General features: G+C 49.1%; 1 protein-coding gene across 1 annotated transcript in view; it reads right to left on the reverse strand.

The window, feature by feature from the left end:
* LOC147106569 (astacin-like metalloendopeptidase) overlaps positions 1-20,021 on the reverse strand; it is a 512,506-nt gene that overhangs the window by 275,735 nt on the left and 216,750 nt on the right. Inside the window, exon 5 of the mRNA XM_086007520.1 lies at positions 19,748-19,903. Within this exon, the coding sequence (XP_085863646.1) occupies positions 19,748-19,903 (156 nt within the window). The remainder of the gene's footprint in view (positions 1-19,747; positions 19,904-20,021) is intronic.

A 20,021-nucleotide genomic window follows, 5' to 3' on the forward strand; every position in this document is an offset into this window, starting at 1 on the left:
GCTACAACCCCCGGGGTAACGGTCAAGTGGAGCGAGAGAACGGGACAGTATGGAAAGCAGTCACTCTAGCTCTAAAGACCAAAGGCCTCCCTATCTCCCGCTGGCAGGAGGTCCTCCCAGATGTGCTCCATTCGATACGGTCGCTATTGTGTACTGCCACTAATGCCACGCCTCACGAGCGAATGTTTGTCTTTCCCCGGAAATCCACCTCAGGCATATCCATGCCGTCATGGCTCTCCACCCCAGGTCCGGTATTCGTGCGAAGGCATGTGAGGGGCCACAAGATGGACCCTCTCGTGGAGTCAGTGCACCTACTCCACGCCAACCCCCAATACGCGTATGTCCGGCACGCCGATGGAAGGGAGGACACCGTGTCCATAAAAGACGTCGCCCCAGCCGGTAACGACAACAACCACGACAACAGCAGCAACAACGACCACAGCAACTCTTACCCACCCACTACTCTTTCATCACCCCCGGAAGAACATCGACCAACGGTACCCCCACCAACTACCCCTTCAACAACCCTGGCGGCACCCCCGGCAGAGACACAGGAGGTCACCGGGGACACCCAGCCGACACCCGCGGCACCACAACAGCCACGTCGGTCGCAGAGGACTATCAAACCCCCGAACAGACTAAATCTATAGAAAGGGTGAATGTGATGAAATATTCCATTCATCACTCATCAGTATTTCTCTGCCTGTGACTGTGGTTGGTTTCAGTTTCATTTCCATTGTATTGTACTGTGTGTAGGGCTCCGCCCATACCTGGCTCCTATGTAAGCTGGCCCAGCCTGCAGCACATCCAGTACGGCAGACCTCTGGATGGAAGATACATTCTCCTCTGTGTGTTACCTTCTAAGTCAATAAAAGCCTTGTTTTGTTTCGCTAACATCGAGTCTCGGATTTATTGAGGCACATCAACGGCAATGGCACAACCAGCCCAGTCGACCCTGCAAAGTCCTCCTCACCAACATCTGGGGACTTGTGCCAAAATTGGGAGAGCTGTCCCACAGACTAGTCAAGCAACAGCCTGACATAATCATATTCACAGAATCATACATTTCAACCAATGTCCCAAACTCCTCCATCACCATCCCTGGGTATGTCCTATCTCACCGGCAGGACAGACCCACCATCGGTGATGGCACTGTGGTATACAGTCAGGAAGGAGTGGCCCTGGGAGTCCTCAACATTGAGTCCGGACCCCATGAAGTCTCTTGGCTTTGGGTTAAGCATGGGCAAGGAAACCTCCTGCTGATGACCACCTACTGCCCTCCCTCAGCTGATGAATCAGTACTCCTTCATGTTGAACACCCCTTGGAAGTCGCACTGAGTGTATCATGGGCACAGAATGTACACTGGGTAGGGGACTTCAATGTCCATCACCAAGAGTGGCTTGGTAGCATCACTACTGACCGAGCTGGCCGAGTCCTGAAGGACATAGCCGCCAGTCTGGGCCTACGACAGGTGGAGACAGAACCAACATGAGGGAAAAACCTACTCCACCTCGTCCTCACCAATCAATCTGTTGCAGATGCATCTGTCCATGACAGTATTGGTAGCAGTGACCACTGCACAGTCATTGTGGAGATGAAGTCCCGCCTTCACACTGAGGACACCCTCCATCATGTTGTGTGGCACTACCATCGTGCTAAATGGGATAGATTCAGTACAGATCTAGCAGCTCAAAACTGGGCATCCATGAAGTGCTGTGGGCCATCAGCAGCAGCAGAATTGTATTCCACCACAATCTGCAACCTCATGGCCCGGCATATCCCTCACTCTACCATTACAATCAAGTCAGGGGACCAACCCTGGTTCAATAAGGAGTGTAGAAGAACATGCCAGGAGCAGCACCCAGCATACCTAAAAATGAGGTGCCAGCCTGGGGAAGCTGCAACACAGGACCATATGCATGTTAAAAAGTGGAAGCAGCATGCTATAGACAGGACAAAGCGATCCCACAATCAACGGATCAGATCAAAGTTCTGCATTCCTGCCACATCCAGTCGTAAATGGTGGTGGACAATTAAACAACTAACGGGAGGAGGAGGTCTTCAGCCAATTCGATTCACTCCATGTGATATCAAGAAATGGCTGAGCGCACTGGATACAGCAAAGGCTATGGGCCCCAACAACATCCCAGCTATCGTGCTGAAGGCTTGTGCTCCAGAACTAGCCGCGCCTCTAGCCAAGCTGTTCCAGTACAGCTACAACACTGGCATCTATCCGACAATATGGAAAACTGCCCAGGTATGGCCAGTCCACAAAAAGCAGGACAAATCCAACCCAGCCAATTACCGCCCCATCAGTCTATTCTCAATCATCAGCAAAGTGATGGAAGGTGTCATCGACAGTGCTATCAAGCGGCACTTACAATTCTGCTGCTGCTGATGGCCCACAGAGCCTCATGGATGCCCAGTTTTGAGCATGCTAGGTTAATCTATTGCTAGATCAACGATTAATATTTCTAAAGTTGAGCACAGGTCTGTTATGAATCTATCCTATTTAGCACGGTGGTAGTGCCACACACGATGATGGGTGTCCTCAGTGTGAAGATGGGACTTCGTCTCCACAATGACTGTGCGGTGGTCACTGCTACCAATACTGTCATGGACAGATGCATCTGTGACTGGTAGATTAGTGAGGACGAGGTCAAGTAGGTTTTTCCCTCATGATGGTTCTTTAACCACCTGTCGCAGGCCCAGACTGGCAGTTATGTCCTTCAGGACTCGGCCAGTTCGGTCAATAGTGGTGCTACCGAGCCACTCTTGGTGATGACATTGAAGTTCCCCACCCAGAGTGCATTCTGTGCCCTTGCTACTCTCAGGGCTTCCTCCAAGTGATGTTTAACATGGAGGAGTACTGATTCATCAGCTGAGGGAGGGCGGTAGGTGGTAATCAGCAGGAGGTTTCCTTTCCCATGTTTGACCTGAAGCCATGAGACTTCATGGGGTCTGGAGTCAATGTTGAGGACTCCCAGGGCCACTCCTTCCCGACTGTATACCACTGTGCCACCACCGCTGGTGGGTCTGTCCTGCCAGTGAGACAGGACATACCCAGGGATGGTGATGGAGGCATCTAGGACATTGGCTGAAAGGTATGATTCTGTACATATGACTATGTCAAGCTATTGCTTGACTAATCTGTGGGACAGCTCTCCCAATTTTGGCACAAGTCCCCAGATGTTGGTGAGGAGGACTTTGCAGAGTTGACTGGGCTAGGTGTGCCGTTGCTGTGTCCGTAACTGGGGCCGATGTCGATGCCGCGTGGTCCATCCTGTTTCATTCTTATTATTGTTTCGTAGCGGTTTGGCTAGGCCATTTCAGAGGAAAGTTAAGAGTCAAGCACATTGCTGTGGGTCTGGAGTCACATATAGGCCAGACCAGGTAAGGATGGCAGATTTCCTTCCCTAAGTGAACCAGATGGGTTTTTACAACAATCCCATAGTTTCATGGTTACCATTACTAATACTAGCTTTTTATTCCAGATTTATTTAATTAACTGAATTTAAATTCCCCAGCTGCCATCTCTGGATCATTAGTCCAGGCCTCTGGATTACTAGTCTAGTGACATTACCACTACGCTACTGTTCCCAAGTTAATCTGAAAAACTCCAATTTAATTCAGACCAATATCATAAACTAACCAGTACCACTTGAAAAAGAGGGAGGAGCCACAGCCACATTAACATTCTCACATGCTTTGTAAAAAGACATTCACATTGAAAATGAAAAAACTTCTGCAGAACCGTAGAAAAGAGACATGATCTTCCCTTTTCTCCTTTATTCCATCGAAACTATGTATCCCTTTTCCCTTAAACCAATTTTCAATGTCTAATGTTTTCTATTGAATTCCATTCTGTATGGATTCAAAACCTTAAACTCAAAGTCCGTGTCCTCATCCAAGCCTGTTACCTGCTGCACAATTTTTTTAACTTGTCTCTGGTATATGGGAGGATTGTAACAACATACAGTGAAGGGTGATGGGAACGCTGAAGATTCAGTCGAGAGTTCCAGTCCTTTTCTCAGTTCACCTTTTGGAACTGCTATAACTGCCTCGCTCAACATTTTCAATATTCCAAGTCCCATTTCGCACCCCTTTGGACCATGGTTACAACTTCCACATTTTAGATTTTCACTGAACATTTCATCAGTTCTAAGACAGCCTATTCCTACAGAAACTTTAAGTGCTTCTGAGCAAACTTCTCCCAATGCTTTCACCTCTAACTGTTTCCTTATCAGTTTCTCAGTAATTGCTCCTCGCGCATCTGGGGTGATAGGGTATTGTCTCAGTGGAGAGGAGTCCCCTTCCTCCAGGTCCTCCTCAACCTTCATTTGTCCAGCGGACCCCGTGTCAATTGAAGATATTTCCCGCTGCCCTTCCACACATGCTTCGATAAAGGGATGGCTACCCCTATCCTGAAGTAAGGCTCCTAAGAGAATGACATGTGTGGTTGAGGCACGGCCTCCTTATTGTGATTCCGCCTCACTTGTGGAATCTCCCCTGTAAGATTCGCAAAATTTGAACATTGTCCTATAAGGGTCTATTGGCAGAAGAGGCCTTAATTTTAAAGACTGTTTTAAAAGAAGCCCAGTAAAAGGGGCACACAAAATGGCCGCCAGACCCCGTGACCAACTTTTGGGACACTTTAAAATGGTTCCTGCAGTCCCCAGACAGCCTTTGTGGATTCAGCCCACAGTAAGTTCTGGAAGGCCGTTTCGGAGAAAACAAAACCAGACAGAACCACATACATATGGATTGGATGCAGATCCAGGCAGATCGGCCTGTAGATAAAGGCCATCTAAATGTTTACCCAGACAAAGGGAAAACAGTTTCAAATTCATAGGGGAAACATCAAGACCCGTTAAAGACATCAAGAGGACATTAAAAACAATGCAGGGTCATTCCAGACCAGAGATGGCCGTTACCGGCCATCCCAAAGTAGTTTAAAACATAATAACTACCCCGCTGTGCTACAAGCCCGCCAAAAGTTGAACAAAGACTAACCTTGATCTAGGCGGGAGATAAAGCCTCTTTTGAGAAGTATATTTGGAGACCCGGAGTAGCTATCAGGGCGCACGCAGATCGATCGCCAGCTAGGAAGGGTTGAAGAAGGAAGAACATCGCCAGCCATCGAAAAACACAGCCCTTTTCGGCATCGGTGCAGAGTCCGAGAAAAGATGACGGAAGATCGAGGTCCGAGAGGGGAGATCAAGTCAGCATCTAGCCCCGGGGTAACTGTCGGGAGATCATCGACCAACCCCGGGACGCTGACCAAATAGGTAGAAACCTATATGAAAACGGTAAACCAGCTAGGCTGTGCGACGAAATCCATATGAATATGGTAAAACAGTTGGTCTCCCCCCACACCGACGTCCAGGCCTGCTGACATCCAGCCTGTCCGAGTCCATCACCTCCAGGGAGAAAAGGTGTGTCGCAGCCCGCTGCGTTCCGCTGACCACGTGGATCAGGACGCCTGAGAGGATCAAAACGCAGACTTCTAAACCTCTATGTTTCTAACTGTGATTGGTGAGCATGTTTCTGGCCCCTCATAATCTGATCTAGATAGGCTTAGGGGGTGGGCATTTAAGGGGTGATTAATTATGAATTATTGTCCCTCGATGTTCTGTGTGTTTCCCCATTTCATGATGACTTTTGTAAAGTACAATATGCCTGTATATATCTTAGCTAGTACTGTGTTATGATTTGTTTTCCCTCCCATGTACCTTATTTGGCTTGCAGTTTGATTTGTTCCTTTATACAATAAAGTTTAATTTCATTTTCATTAAATCTGGTCTATAGAGTTTTCTCTGCATTGTAGTTTCTGCCTCAAAGTCCAGTGTCTAGAACCTAAGGGGCGAGTGGGTCGAACCACTCAAGGTTTTACTGTGCAAAAGAGAGAGAGAGGCCTCTAGAGAGAGAAACCTCTGCGATCCAGGAGAGAAAACCCCTTACACCCCCCACCCCCCCCAACCTCACCAACTGGATCGAGGTATCATTCCCGTCTGTGACTCTGATTCTTCAACGTATTTTAACTTCTCTACTTCTTTAGCCAATCTATCCCTGTCCTCTATCAACTGACGGGTCGTGATCCACGTAACGCCTGGACCTGCTCCCTTCATGCGACCCCTCATAGGATTTATCCACTCAGGCCCTTCTGCCTTCCATCGCTGTGACCCCTGTCTCACTTCTATAACTGGGATGCCTGCAGCTCTCTGATACAGGCTTTCCATCCTCGCCATCTATTTATCAAAGCTCTTGCCCCTGCTCCAGGCATCTACTTCCAGCAGTACTGAGGGGGTAGGAGAGTCAAAATAATCTCTCTAAGGGTATCACCTCCATAATAACTGATATCAATCCAATTTGTTCCCAAGCTTTTACACAACTAGATTATACGTTCCCCTGCTTCCCTGGGTCCTTCCCCTGGTAATAATGTAAGACGCTTTATCAATTGTGGTCCTGAGTGAGCACTAAAGATCGCAACTATTATTTTACAGAGCAGGGGCTTGGGGTTTGTTTCAAAATCTACCACCTTCTCCCTGGTGATTCCCTAAAGCTCGCAGAATCATATGAACCCTCTGTTTCTCCAATATATCCCCCGACTGCCACCATCCCAGAATATTACACCACCATTGGGAAAACTTATTAAGATCCTAAAGCAGTGCAGGTCCCACTTCACTAAGGATAGCTCTCATGTCCTGTAACTTTACCCCTCCTCACTCATACCAGGAATCCACTAAACCTCGAAAGATAGCGTTCCCTACACAACCTCCATAGGGAGCGGAAGATTCATAATCATGCTCTCGCCTTGTCCGCCCAAACATGCTCCCCATCACTCTCCGCATTACCTGAAGTTTGGGTGTAATATTGCAAGATGACAAGCGTCTGAGGAGCTGAAAAGGCATCTAACTGCTCCTCCTCTGTCCATAATGTCACCACTTGAACCACGTGGGTTTGGGGCTCCGAGTCAGAGAAGGCAAAGGGGTGCAGAAGGGAATGGTGGCCATGCTCCCTGTCCCTTAAGAACTTTTTCAACTCTTGGACCTGGAGAATCCTCTGAACACCACCAGGCTTGATCAATTTCTGTCTCCGCTGGGCAAGCTAATACCATCACCTGCTGCAGCTTAGATATTCCTTTCTCTAGTGCTTCATTCCTGTTCTCTTTGTCCACAAGATGCTGATTCAGCATCAGAACAGTCCTGGCTGCTCCTAGCGCCTGTGAGCACCAGTTTTCTACTTCTATCCTGGCTGCTGCTATCTGCTCTGTATGCTCAGCTCACTGCTGTATAAGTTCTGAGACTTTTCATTCTCTGGCCTCAGCCTCTTTTCATAACTTCTGAATTCCAAGCATTAGACACTGTAACACTAACGCCTTTCTCTTTTTATCGCTTTTTAACCTTAACACCTTAATCTTTTTTAACCGTACACTCTCCACTAAGGACTGCCGTGTCTCGCTCCATCCTCCTGTCATTGTTTCCTGCCCTATCCCGTAGGGCTCCCCTTGAGACTCAATCCATTTATTAAGAAATGACCTGACCTTGTCCAGAATATTCCCTGATCCTCCCATTGCTAACTGGAGATCCTTTTAAATTGTGACAACTAAGAGAATACTTACCCCTCAAACTGATATGTGGGAAACACTTCCTCAAACCAACTCCAACTTTAACGAAATTTGAAAAAGTTACGTCGGACCAACTTCAACTTGACAAACTGAAAATATCACATTGGACCAACTCAGATGATGAAATTTGAAAATAATTCACATAAGGTCAACTCTGACTAACAAAATTCAAAAATATCATGTCAGGGTCATGAAAATGTTGGACTGCTTTCTTGTTCTTTTTCATCTTGTTACTTTAAATGCCAGATTACACAAACACTCAGTTGTAGCAATGCAGGATCAGGACTTCATTGAAACCTCATATCCACAACCAGTATGGGTGCACAGGTCTTTTCATACTTTACAAAACCAGTATGAGAGCTCAGGTCTTTCCATACTACACCATTCCAGTATGAGAGCGAGCTGCTGTTGAGACATCATACTCTCACGATTCCAGTATGAGCTCTTGAGACATCATACTCTTGTTTCCAGTATGAGATGCTAAAACACAGACTTACTCACAATCTTATACCAAATTTTACCCTTGATTACTAGATTCTATGCATACCACCAATAAATCATAGTACATCAAAGATACATACAAATGACAACAGAGTAACAGCATGAACTAAATAAACATGCACTTCCATAAACACAAGCAACCTGATGTCATAAACTTTCCATTTCCCTAAACACAAGTGACCAAGCTGACACATTCCAGACCATTACAGATATAGCTGAATGACTCTTACACATTCTACTATTTTACTTTCCTGTGAAGATACCCTTGCTTTAAAATCTCCTTACACAATTTACAACCCTTGCTCAGCAGAAAGCTATTTTAACCTTTAACTCATCGGCCTAGAATTTCAGTATAGCCAGTTTTGGGGCGCTAACGTTAGCACCCGCCCGAAGTTAGCGCCCGCCCCAAAGCTGCACCCCCTTGCCGGAAATTCAGTGGCTTCGCCCTAAGAGGTTGGTGGAGCGCTAAAAGAGGCGTTCCACTACTATCTTTAGGCGCTAAGCCGGCGGTGCAGAGGGATAGCGCCGAGGCGGGGCGCAGCGCGGGTGCGGTCATTTTTTGATTGACAGCAGACCCCGTGGCGCCGACCAGCTCTTAAAGGGGGAAGGGACGATTTGGTCTGCTGCCACGCCCTGCACACTGGAGCTTTGCAAATAGGCCTCAACACTGCTGCTCAGCCCCAGGGAGTCATGGCAACGCCAGAGAAGGCCCGTGAGCGTGCCCTGCGCTTCTCAGAGCGTGATCTGGAAATAATGGTGACAGCTCTGGAGAAGAGGCGCAGGATCTTGTTCCCAGACACTGGGAGGAATCCGAACCACCAAGAATACACCAGAGCCTGGAAGCAGATCGCCAACAGGGTGACGTTCAGCGGCGATGCCCCCAGGACCCACAAACAATGTCGGAAAAAATACAACGACCTGACCAGGATTGTCAGGGTGAGTACCCTTTCCAGTCTCCTCCTCATTCTTGCATGTACACCTGACATGATGGGCAAAGGGAGCTGAAAGTCCTAATGGCCAGCCCTCAGCCAGCAGCTTTGGAACAGTCATGAGCATCAATTGCCCATTCTGCACTCTACACTCTGGCCAAGCTATTCCACCATGGGAGGCAGTGCACAGTACATCAGGGCTACACTCTGGCCAAGCTATTCCACCATGGGAGGCAGTGTACAGTACATCAGGGCTACACTCTGGCCAAGCTATTCCACCATGGGAGGCAGTGCACAGTACATCAGGGCTACACTCTGGCCAAGCTATTCCACCATGGGAGGCAGTGCACAGAACATCAGGGCTACACTCTGGCCAAGCTATTCCACCATGGGTGGCAGTGCACAGTACATCAGGGCTACACTCTGGCCAAGCTATTCCACCATGGGAGGCAGTGCACACTACATCAGGGCTACACTCCGTACTTACAGCCCGTCCTTTCTCTTGCAGGCTAAAGTTGCCTATAATCGCCAGGCCCGTGCCAGGACCAGGGGAGGCCGCGCCAAGCTGCAGAAGCTCACTCGCCTGGAGGAGCGCGTGTGTGGGCTCATGGGAGCCCGGCTGATCGTGCCCACAGCGTGCGGAGTAGCCGACCCTCCACTGCCCGGCAATGGTAAGGACCTCGCCTTTTGGCCCTCTCGCTTCGCACTTGCGCATCCGAGCTACCTCCTTTGCCACTGTCCCACCAATGCGCTGAATGCCACCAGTCCTAACTCCCTCGCTGACGCCGTCTCCTCACTCTGAAGCTACTCTTGTGCATTCCTGCTTTCAGCTGGTGATGACCAGGACCCTGAAGCTGCCAGTGACAGCCCCTCCGAGCAGGAGGAGGAGGAGGAGGAGGAGGAGGAGCAAGAGCAAGCCGGACCATCAGGGGAACACTCAGGTCCCGCAGGAGGACGACATGATTGACACGTCCTCACTGGACGAGTGCCTGGACCAACTGTCGCAGGGGATTGCAGCTTCTGGGACCAGTGGCGTCCAGCCACCCAGGAGCCCTGCGCGTGGGCCGCGGCCTTCCCCCCCAAAGGGGGGAAGGATCAGGGGGGAGTGCAGTTGATCGGGACACTCGCCGCCACCAACGTGGCAAGGTTCCCCTAGTTCGGTCCCCTGCTCCCCAGCGGGAGAGGCCCGACACCTTCACCTCGGAGGAGGCGCGGAAGCTGGACAAGATGGCCGAGGATTCGGACCGGCGCCACACGGAGCTCATGAGCGTGGTGGGGCGCATGCCTGAGGCCATCGAGTCGCTGGCGACCAGTGTGCGCGAGTTCGAGGCATCAACTGCCGCGAGTGGCCGCATGCTCACTGATGCCGTCAAGACCCTGGCGGGTGTGATGCGGGCGCACACCAGGACAACAGGGGCACTCACTGCTGCCACATGCGCTGTCTCAGGCAGGCATCGGCAGGGCAGCCGCCGCGCTGGAGCATCCCAGCGAGCCGCCCCTCGGCTGATTGTTGCGGATCCTGCAGTGCGGGCCCGGCCGAGTGCCAGCGCGCCACAGCACCAGCCAGCGCATCCCAGACGCCAGCTTGCCCACATTGCGCCATCCGTCGCCGCCACTCCCCCACTGGGGCGTCAAGGGCAAGCGGCTGGAGCTGATGTTGGCAAGGCTCAGGTGCGCCACTCAGCAGCCGGCCCCTCGAGGCCCAAAGGCCGCCCCCCAGCGGCATCTGGCGGAAGGGCATCTGAGCCTCAGGCGCCTTCCCCCAGCCTCGCAGCAGCCACTGGGCAGAGCTTGCGAAGGAGCAGCAGGCCGGGCAGGGGAGGCAAAAGGCTGGACAAGGTCTCGCCCTCGCGGGCCACTCAGTAGAGTGTGTGGCCAGCTTTCGTTTTATATGGCGGTGGCCATCTTTCTTTTGCCCATGGTTGTTTGGTTCGTGGGCTTATTTTTTGCGTTAAGGCCGAGGTTGAGGCCAGGTTTGTACAAATGTGGAGTTACTCCTCCCCAGTTTGTGGGAGTGAGTCGTTTGTTGGGCTTTTTGTGGGGCCCGTTGATTGTTTTTGGGGATTCATGTGGGAAGGGGTTTTCATTTTTGTGTAATAAATAATTATCTTTATTCATACAGTCTCCATGGTTGTTCTTCTCAGTGTTTGTTGGCTTCGCCGGCTGAGGGCTTGCGGAGCGGCTGCATTCATCTTCCCTCATGGCCCCAAGGCATTCCCTGACAGGGGGCTTAGAAGCACCGTGTAATAAGGTGGCGTCACGCGGCCCTTGGCCCTGGTCGCTCCCTCCTGGGAACGTACTCCTGCTCCTTCTCCTCCTCCTCCTGCTCCTCCTGCTCCTCCTCCTGAGGTACTGCTCCAACGTCAGGTGGCAGTGCCTGAGTCCTGCGGATAGCCAGGTTGTGTAGCATGCAGCAAACTACCACAAATTGGGAGACCCGGTCCGGCGAATACTGGAGAGCTCCTCCGGAGCGATCAAGGCAGCGGAACCGCTGCTTGAGGACCCCAATAGTTTGCTCAATGATGTTGCGGGTGGTTTGATGGCTCTCGTTGTAGGCCTCTTCAGCAGCGGTCCTGGGCGCGCGGAGCGGGGTCATGAGCCAGGTACACAAAGGATAGCCTTTGTCCCCGAGTAGCCATCCTCTTGGGGGAGGCTGTGCCTCGAACATGTCATGCACAGTACTCTGCCGCAGGATAAACGCATCGTGGCTGCTGCCTGGGAAGCTGGCATTGGCAGCCATGATGCGCTGCTTGTGGTCACACACCAGCTGCACATTCAGAGAATGGTAGCCCTTCCTGTTGCGATACTGCTCACCATGCTCCAGAGGGGCCCGCAAAGCCACATGCGTACAGTCAATGGCGCCCTGCACCAAGGGGAAGTCCCCGAGTCTGGCAAATCCCAATGCGCGCTGATGCTGGCTCTCCAGAGCCATGGGGAAGGAAATGAATTGGCTTCTCCTTCTGAACAGTGCTTCGGTCACCTGGCGGATGCAGCGATGCGCCCCGTACTGGGAGATGTTTGCTATGTCCCCAGCAGCGGATTGGAAGGAGCCGGTGGCATAGAAGTTCAATGCCACCGTCACCTTCACTTCCACCGACAGAGACGTCCTGCACCTGAGCTTTGGACGCAGATCTCTGCGAAGCAGGTGGCAGATCTCTGCAATCACCTCCTTTCGGAATCGGAGCCTTCTAACACATCGCGCGGCACTCATGTTTAGGTAGGAGCGCTGCTGGCGGTATAGCCTGACTGGGTAAGGCCTACGTGGCTGACGCCTGTAGCCCCCTCTGCCTCCAGCCAGGGCTGCCCCTCTCACAATGCCTCTGCGAGCCCTACGGACATGGCGCTGCAGCTCCGCGTTGGCACCCCATGCAAGCCCCATCAAATCCTGGCAGACAAATTTCCAAAAGGCCACTTGCAGCGCTCTGGCCTGAGTCCAAAAATACCTGAGCTGTTGCTGCTTGAAACCAGTTAGCTATCCTCCTTGTTGTGTGTCCAGAAATGCGTTGCACAAGAGTGTTTGCTGAAAAATGGCTGGCCTTTATACTGGAGGGTACGTCCCCTTTAATTTGCGCCCCCCGGGGCCCGTGCTGGTTGTGTTGCATTCCTTTTTTCAAACGCTCCGGCCGCCAGCCGCACAATGGGGCGGTCCGACTGAAGTTTGGAATCGGGGCGGCCAAAGGGCGTTGCACGAGGATGTGACGTCATTTTCTGCGCGCGCATCCGGGCGGGCGCTAAACTTTGCGCCGGCGCTAACGGCCAACTTAATTTGGGGCGAGGCACAAACTGCGCTGCGCCCGGGCGCTACACGCATAGCGCCCGAAATTCACTTCTCTTAAGGCGCTAACTGCTGGCGCAAGCAACTGAAAATCTAGCCCTTCATGTGCTATTTTCACAGACAGCCCAGAAAGAATAGTGAAGTACCCGGGTACTGTGAACCCTCATTCCCACACTAGGTTAGGAGAGGGCATGAACTCCAGCAATGACGATGAAAATGGCAGTACTGGCGCCAAATCAGTGTTGCATGCTGATTAAAGTCATGATCCGCCTACTTACCATACTTCTAGCTCACGCTACTAAGGCCACCCTACCTCCCTCAACAAGATGGCGTCCAGCGAGGCACATACCAGAAGTGCGCGCGTGCTGCTCGGAAACCAGTTTGGTCCCAACTCGGCACCAGTAGCGCCCAAATAACAGGCACTAAGGAATCGAATTTCTAGCCCTCGGCCTTTAAGATTATAAAAGGTTTTGATAGGGTAGAGGTAGGGAAGATGTTTCCACCTGCGAGCTAAACCCTCAGTAAGGTCCCCACTGGAGTGGAGCTAATTTGCAGCACAAGCGGGAAACTGTTCAACCTCCGTCGCCTCCAGTCCAGATCCAAGGTCGTCCCATCCTCTGTCGTCGAAATACAGTATGCAGATGATGCTTGCGTCTGCGCTCACTCGGAGGTCGAACTCCAAACCATCTTAAACACTTTCACCGAAGCATACGAGAGCATGGGCCTTACACTAAACATCCGTAAGACAAAGGTCCTCTACCAACCTGCCACCGCCACACAGTGCTGCCCCCTGATTATCAAAATCCACGACAAGGCCTTGGACAACGTGGACCACTTTCCATACCTTGGGGGCCTACTGTCTGTAATGATATCAGCAAATAGTGATGATATTTGTCTGTGTTTGATTACTTCTGCCTTACAGCATATTTGTCTGTGTTTTTGATTACTTGTGCCTGACCAGCAGAGGTCATGTGAGAGACAAGCAGTCCAGAGGAGTTTTACTTTCAGTTTCATTCTAGATGCATCACAGCATAGTGTGTTCTGTAAAAAGCTGTAGAAAGTCTTGAACAAGACTTTAGATTAAACAACATTCTCTTTCAGAAATGAGTCTTTATTGAACCCAAAAAGAAATCAAAACATGATGTCAGAAGTGGCTGAAAGAGAAAAAATCTGAAGTTAGCAACTTGATGGGACAGTGAAAGCAGTTGTGGCAAGTAAGCGAAATCAGCTCTCCACATATTAGCAAGCCAGAAGAGAACATCGTTGCTTACCATTAGAGAATAGCTAACGAAGTGAAAAAATGGAAGGTTTACTCCCACCGGCGACGCTTCAATTAACAGGTAATGTGGCTGAAAATTGGAGAAGGTTCAAACAACGTTTAGAGTTGTATTTAGCGGCAATCGGAGCTGACAAGAAAAGTAATAAACAAAAATCGTCCATGTTCTTACATGTCGTGGGTGATGAAGCGCTGGAGGTGTATAATAACTTCACATTCGCTGTTGACGGAGACAAAATGAAGCTAGATAAAATAATGGAACAGTTTGAGGCCTACTGCATACCTAAACGCAACGTGACCTTTGAGAGGCACAAATTTTTCACATGTGTACAGAAAATCGGTGAGACTATTGATCAGTATGTGACTGAACTGAGAAACCGGAGCAAATCGTGTGAATTTGGGGGACTCACAGACTCGCTGATAAAAGACAGACTGGTGTGTGGTATTCGAGATAATGGTCTAAGGGAAAGACTGCTAAGAGAGCAAGATCTAGACCTGGGAAAAGCCATAGCACTGTGTAGGGTTACAGAGACTGTGAAGTTGCAGGCAAAGGAGCTGTTCAGTGACAGTAGCTGCAGCGTGGATGCAGTGAGAAAGAACGGATACAAACCGTTTAGCAAAGAGAGCGCCAATGTGAAAAAAGAGACGTGGCCAGCAAACGAAAATGAAAGAGACAATCGGAAGTCATGTAGTCGATGCGGTACACAGCATCCACCAAGAAAGTGTCCAGCATATGGTAAAACATGCAATAGATGCAACAAAAACAACCATTATGCCCGTTGCTGTAAGAACCAAGCGCAACAAAGCAAGGTCCATACAGTAGATGAAAGCGAGATAGAGGAATTCAATGTAGATGTTGTGTCTGAAAACAAAAAAGAAAGAGACTGGATGTTGACACTAAAAGTGAATGACATACACATTCCATTTAAATTGGATACTGGAGCACAAGTTAATGTGATATCAGAGACCGATTTTAAGAGAATTAGACCCAGACCAAAGTTACATGGAATACAAGTGAAAATGACCGGATACTCAGGTACTGATATACCAGTGAAAGGAAAATGCATTGTCAAAGTAACACACAAGGACAGAGAGCACACGCTAGCATTAATCGTGGTGCCAAAGGATGTGCAAGCCATACTAGGGTTAAAAGCCTGTGAGAGACTGAACCTGGTAAAGAGAGTCCTCGTTGTGGAAAGCGAAGGAGAGACAGTCTATGATGAACTCATGAAAGAGTACAAAGACCTATTTAAGGGTCTAGGCTGCATGCCAGGAGAACCTCCTGAAAACAAAAGAGGGGGAGAAAGTGAGGAAGTTCAAAGAGCAACAGAAAGAAAAGCAAAAGTACTACTATGACAGAGGAACACAAAACCTACCTGAACTCCACACTGGTGACCAAGTAAGGTTGAAAGACAAAACAAACACATGGACTCAGAAGGGAACTGTCCTGAGTGAAGTTCAACCAAGATCATACACCATTCAGACAGATGAGGGTGCTGTTCTGAGAGGAAATCGTCGAGATCTTCTCATGGGACCAGCCACAGCAGGTCAAGAGGCTGATACTGGTGAACAACCTGATCACACAGCTGAGAACCAATCATCTGAGGCAACAACTCAGATTCAAGGACAATCAATCAGAAAATCCTCAAGACACGTGAAGCCTCCTGAGAGACTCATTGAGCAAATTTAACGACTATGGTTAAAGAAGGAAGTAATGTTATCTTATTCTTTCTTCAAGTTCTAGTGTATTGACATATTTCATGTGAACACACAAAGCAAGGGTAAAAAACCTTGATCATGATAATGATAATGTAAGTTCATTAAATTTTGTTAGTTAAAAGTAAAATAATTTTGTTTTAAGAAAGGGAGATGTAATGATATCAGCAAATTGTGATGATATTTGTCTGTGTTTGATTACTTATGCCTTACAGCATATTTGTCTGTGTTTTTGATTACTTGTGCCTGACCAGCAGAGGTCATGTGAGAGACAAGCAGTCCAGAGGAGTTTTACTTTCAGTTTCATTCTAGATGCATCACAGCATAGCGTGTTCTGTAAAAAGCTGTAGAAAGTCTTGAACAAGACTTTAGATTAAACAGCATTCTCTTTCAGAAATGAGTCTTTATTGAACCCAAAAAGAAATCAAAACACTGTCAACAAGGGCAGACGTCGACGACGAAGTCCAACACCGCCTTCAGTGTGCCAGTGCAGCCTTCGGTCGCCTGAGGAAGAGAGTGTTTGAAGACCAGGACCTCAAACCCGGCACTAAGCTCATGGTCTACAGGGCAGCAGTGATACCTGCCCTGCTGTATGCATCAGAGACATGGACCATGTACAGCAGGCACCTCAAAGCACTGGAGAGGTACCACCAACGCTGCCTCCGCAAGATCCTGCAAATCCATTGGCAGGATAGGCGCACCAATGTCAGTGTTCTTGCTCAGGCCAACATCCCCAGCATCGAAGCTCTGACCACGCTCAATCAGCTCCGATGGACGGGTCACATTGTCTGCATGCCCGATACGAGACTCCCAAAACAAGCGCTCTATTCGGAGCTCCGACACGGCAAGAGAGCTCCAGGTGGGCAGAGGAAATGCTTCAAGGACACCCTCAAAGCCTCCTTGAAAAAGTGTAACATCCCCACCGACACCTGGGAATACCTGGCCCAAGACCGCACAAAGTGGAGGAGAAGCATCCGGGAAGGCGCCGAACACTTCGAGTCTCTTCGCCAGGAGCAAGCGGAAGCCAAGCGCAGGCAGCGCAAGGAGCGCACGTCAACCCAAGCACCCCACCTACCCGCCCCTTCAACCACCATCTGCCCAACCTGTGACAGAGACTGTAGGTCCCGCATTGGACTCATCAGTCACCTGCGAACTCATTTTTAATGTGGAAGCAAGTCATCCTCAGTTCCGAGGGACTGCCTAAGAGAAGAAGCCAGAACTAGGGGCCATAAATATAAGATAGTCACCAATAAGTCCAAAAGGAAATTCAGGAGAAATTCCTTTACCCAAAGAGTGGTTAGAGTGTGGAACCTGCTACCACAAGAAGTAGTTGAGGTGAATAGCGTAAATCAATTTAAGGAGAAGCTAGCTAAGCACATGTGAGAGAAACAAATAGAAGGATAAGTTGATAGGGTTCGATGAAGAGCAGTGTGAGGAGACTTGCATAATGCATAAACACCAGCATAGACCCGTTGGTCCAAATGGCCTGTTTCTGTGCTATATACTCTATGACCGAGATTTTCCTTACCTCGGCGGGTCCGGGGCAGGCGACGTCGGTGTCGGGTCCCGACCCCGCTGCTGGCTCCATCCCGCTCTGGGAAGTGATTTTCCGTTGATAGGGCTTGTCCAGGGCATTTCACGGGCCAATTAGAGGAACAGGGTCCAGTGAAGTCATTCATAACGCGCTATCAGCCAGTTTCCTTAAAGGGTCCATGGCCAACTTTCTTTTAACATTTGTGCTGTCAGTGTTCTACAGCACTGAAATTTTGCAAACAGTGACAATGACTGCACAGAGGTGCAGGGCTGCACCCAGGTTCTCCCATGACTCCCTCTATATGCTTATTGTGTGAGTCAGAGCATGCAGGGAGGTCCTCTTCCCTTCCGATGGGCAAAAGACACCTCCCCAGGAGATCAGCACAGCCTGGTTGCACATTGCAGAGGAGGTCACAAGCAGGGATATCGTCAGGAGGACCTGGGTGCAGTGGCGCTAACCTTTCAATTATATCATTAGATCACAAAATGTTAGTACAAAGCCACGCTCACCTTCATCCTGCTGTGCCTCTCATCACATCCCCATCACTCTGCCTTCCCTACCCTACCCCTGCACATCCTTACTCACACCAACTTGTCTTGTACCTCCGCTCATCCCTCTTTCTCTATCTACATTATCACATCCCCATGTCACTAGCCACCCCTCACACTCACTCTCATCCTAGTGCAATCATACCAACTAACAGCAAGGGTAGCCACTTGGGTGTTTTATCTAATGTTCATGTAAAGTTTCTCTTAATGTGCTATCAAACATTGAAACCTTTATTTTCAACATTTCCCATTCTTGGGCAGATTTGTGTGCACCTTTGGAAGTGGCCTAGTGATCTGCAGTGCATGGTGAGACATAATGGCACCCCCTGCAATGGTGGTGAGTGTGAAAGGAATGTCTTGGACATTGTAGGAATGATTTATGGTGTTTGTGTGGGGTGGTGCCAACCTGGCGCATCATGTGGCAGTCAGGGTCAAGTGAAGTAAATCTGTCTGTGGTGAGGCCATCCCTGGCATCCCAGGCAGCAATGTGCTCGGGTGCTGATGCCCTTTGTCCTGTGCAGCATCCAGTGATTGTGGAGAAGGTTGGTGTTGTTGTTGGTGTTGCTGGTGTTGGGCCTCATCGTGGTCAGATTCTGAGGACCAAGGTGAGACAGTATAAAGGGCACCCATGTTGATGGAATAGATGGCAGGTGAAGTAGAGATGACAGAAGCATTCTGTCAATGGTGAGAGAGTTCTTCCAATGAGGTGAGAGTGGATGGAGAGTGGAAAGTGGAAAGCCTGCAGAATCTGTGCTGGATATGGACTGAGAAACAGCTTGTGGCTGAGGAAAGTGATGATCTGTCAGGTGGAAGCTTTTACTGTACATTTGAAGCTGTCAAGTAATCAGCTCGAGCAATGGCCACTGATCTCCCACCTCAGGTTGACAGCCATGGTTCCTGAACAGTGTGGTTCCCGTGGCCATGAAGTTAAAGTGAAAAGGTAAGTTAAAAAAGCCTCTTAATGATCTGTCAACTAGATGGTAATGAGTTTGACTGGGTTTCCCACCGCTGCCTGTCGGGTCTGCTCAGTGGTGACAGACCCAACATTGGGAAAGGTGCGTTGCAGCGGGGTCCCGCCCCGCTGTCAAATAAATCAAATCTCCCACACGACCCGCCACCGATCCCGTCCACTGAATCCCCGGAAAATTCCGGCCTATGTAATTCAATGTAAGTCAACCAGCCCCAATGGTTAGACAGGATGATTGTCTCAATATGCTTTTATGACAAATAAACACAAAACAGAAACAGACAGTGTACAATAATATGTGTTTTATAGATGTATTTAATATTAGATTATCCATTTTTTCCTCTACATTTTCCTGCCATTTTTCTGTCCTTTTTTGAAACATGATTCTTTGCAGCAATAGAATTCCACAGACACTGGTCACCCTCCAGTATCTCACCCAACTAGCTATTCCTAAAGTGTGAGTTGTAGATTATTTGTCTCTGGAGGAAGTGGTATCACAGTCGAACCCTGATCCTCCCTTCATCCAATGGCCACACTTCCAGCAGAAGTTGCTGGACAGGACTCAGGAACAGAATCCCTGCTCAATTTTCCCCTACCTGAATCAAGGCTAGAAAAGGAATGTGTAGACTCTCTACCACAATCCCAGCTGAAATTATCTAATTCATACAGACTAGAGTTTAAAGCTGGGAGCCTTCTTGGTCTGTATGGTGTAGCGACTCATTGGCTTAACTGTATCATCAGAGAAGCCCTTTAGCAAGCTTCTTGATAAGATACATAAATAATCATGAGTGCACCGACATCCACGATAAGCTTCTATAAGTAGTTATATTTTTTTTAATCATCAGGAACAAATATTAATGAAAAGTAACTTACTGTAGTCATTATGGATCGTATATGGTACATAAACATTTCCATCTCTTGAAGAAGGCCATAAGCAGCTTCTTGGTTCATAATCACATGTCATAGCATTTCTGGAAGTATCAACTAGAACGTCTCCATACTGAATTATTTTATTTCCTGTACGCTTTACTGCAACATGAGAAAAACAAAATCTTAAGTTAAAAATATCTACAGCTGTTAAATACCATGGCCCAGAAATTCGGCTCGGAGGCTTCCCGCGGGTGCAAGCCTCCCACCTGCACTTACC

Source organism: Somniosus microcephalus, chromosome 15 (assembly GCF_052327205.1).
Source record: "Somniosus microcephalus isolate GS21.2 chromosome 15, FLI_Smic_1.0, whole genome shotgun sequence".
NCBI classification, from domain to species: domain Eukaryota; kingdom Metazoa; phylum Chordata; class Chondrichthyes; order Squaliformes; family Somniosidae; genus Somniosus; species Somniosus microcephalus.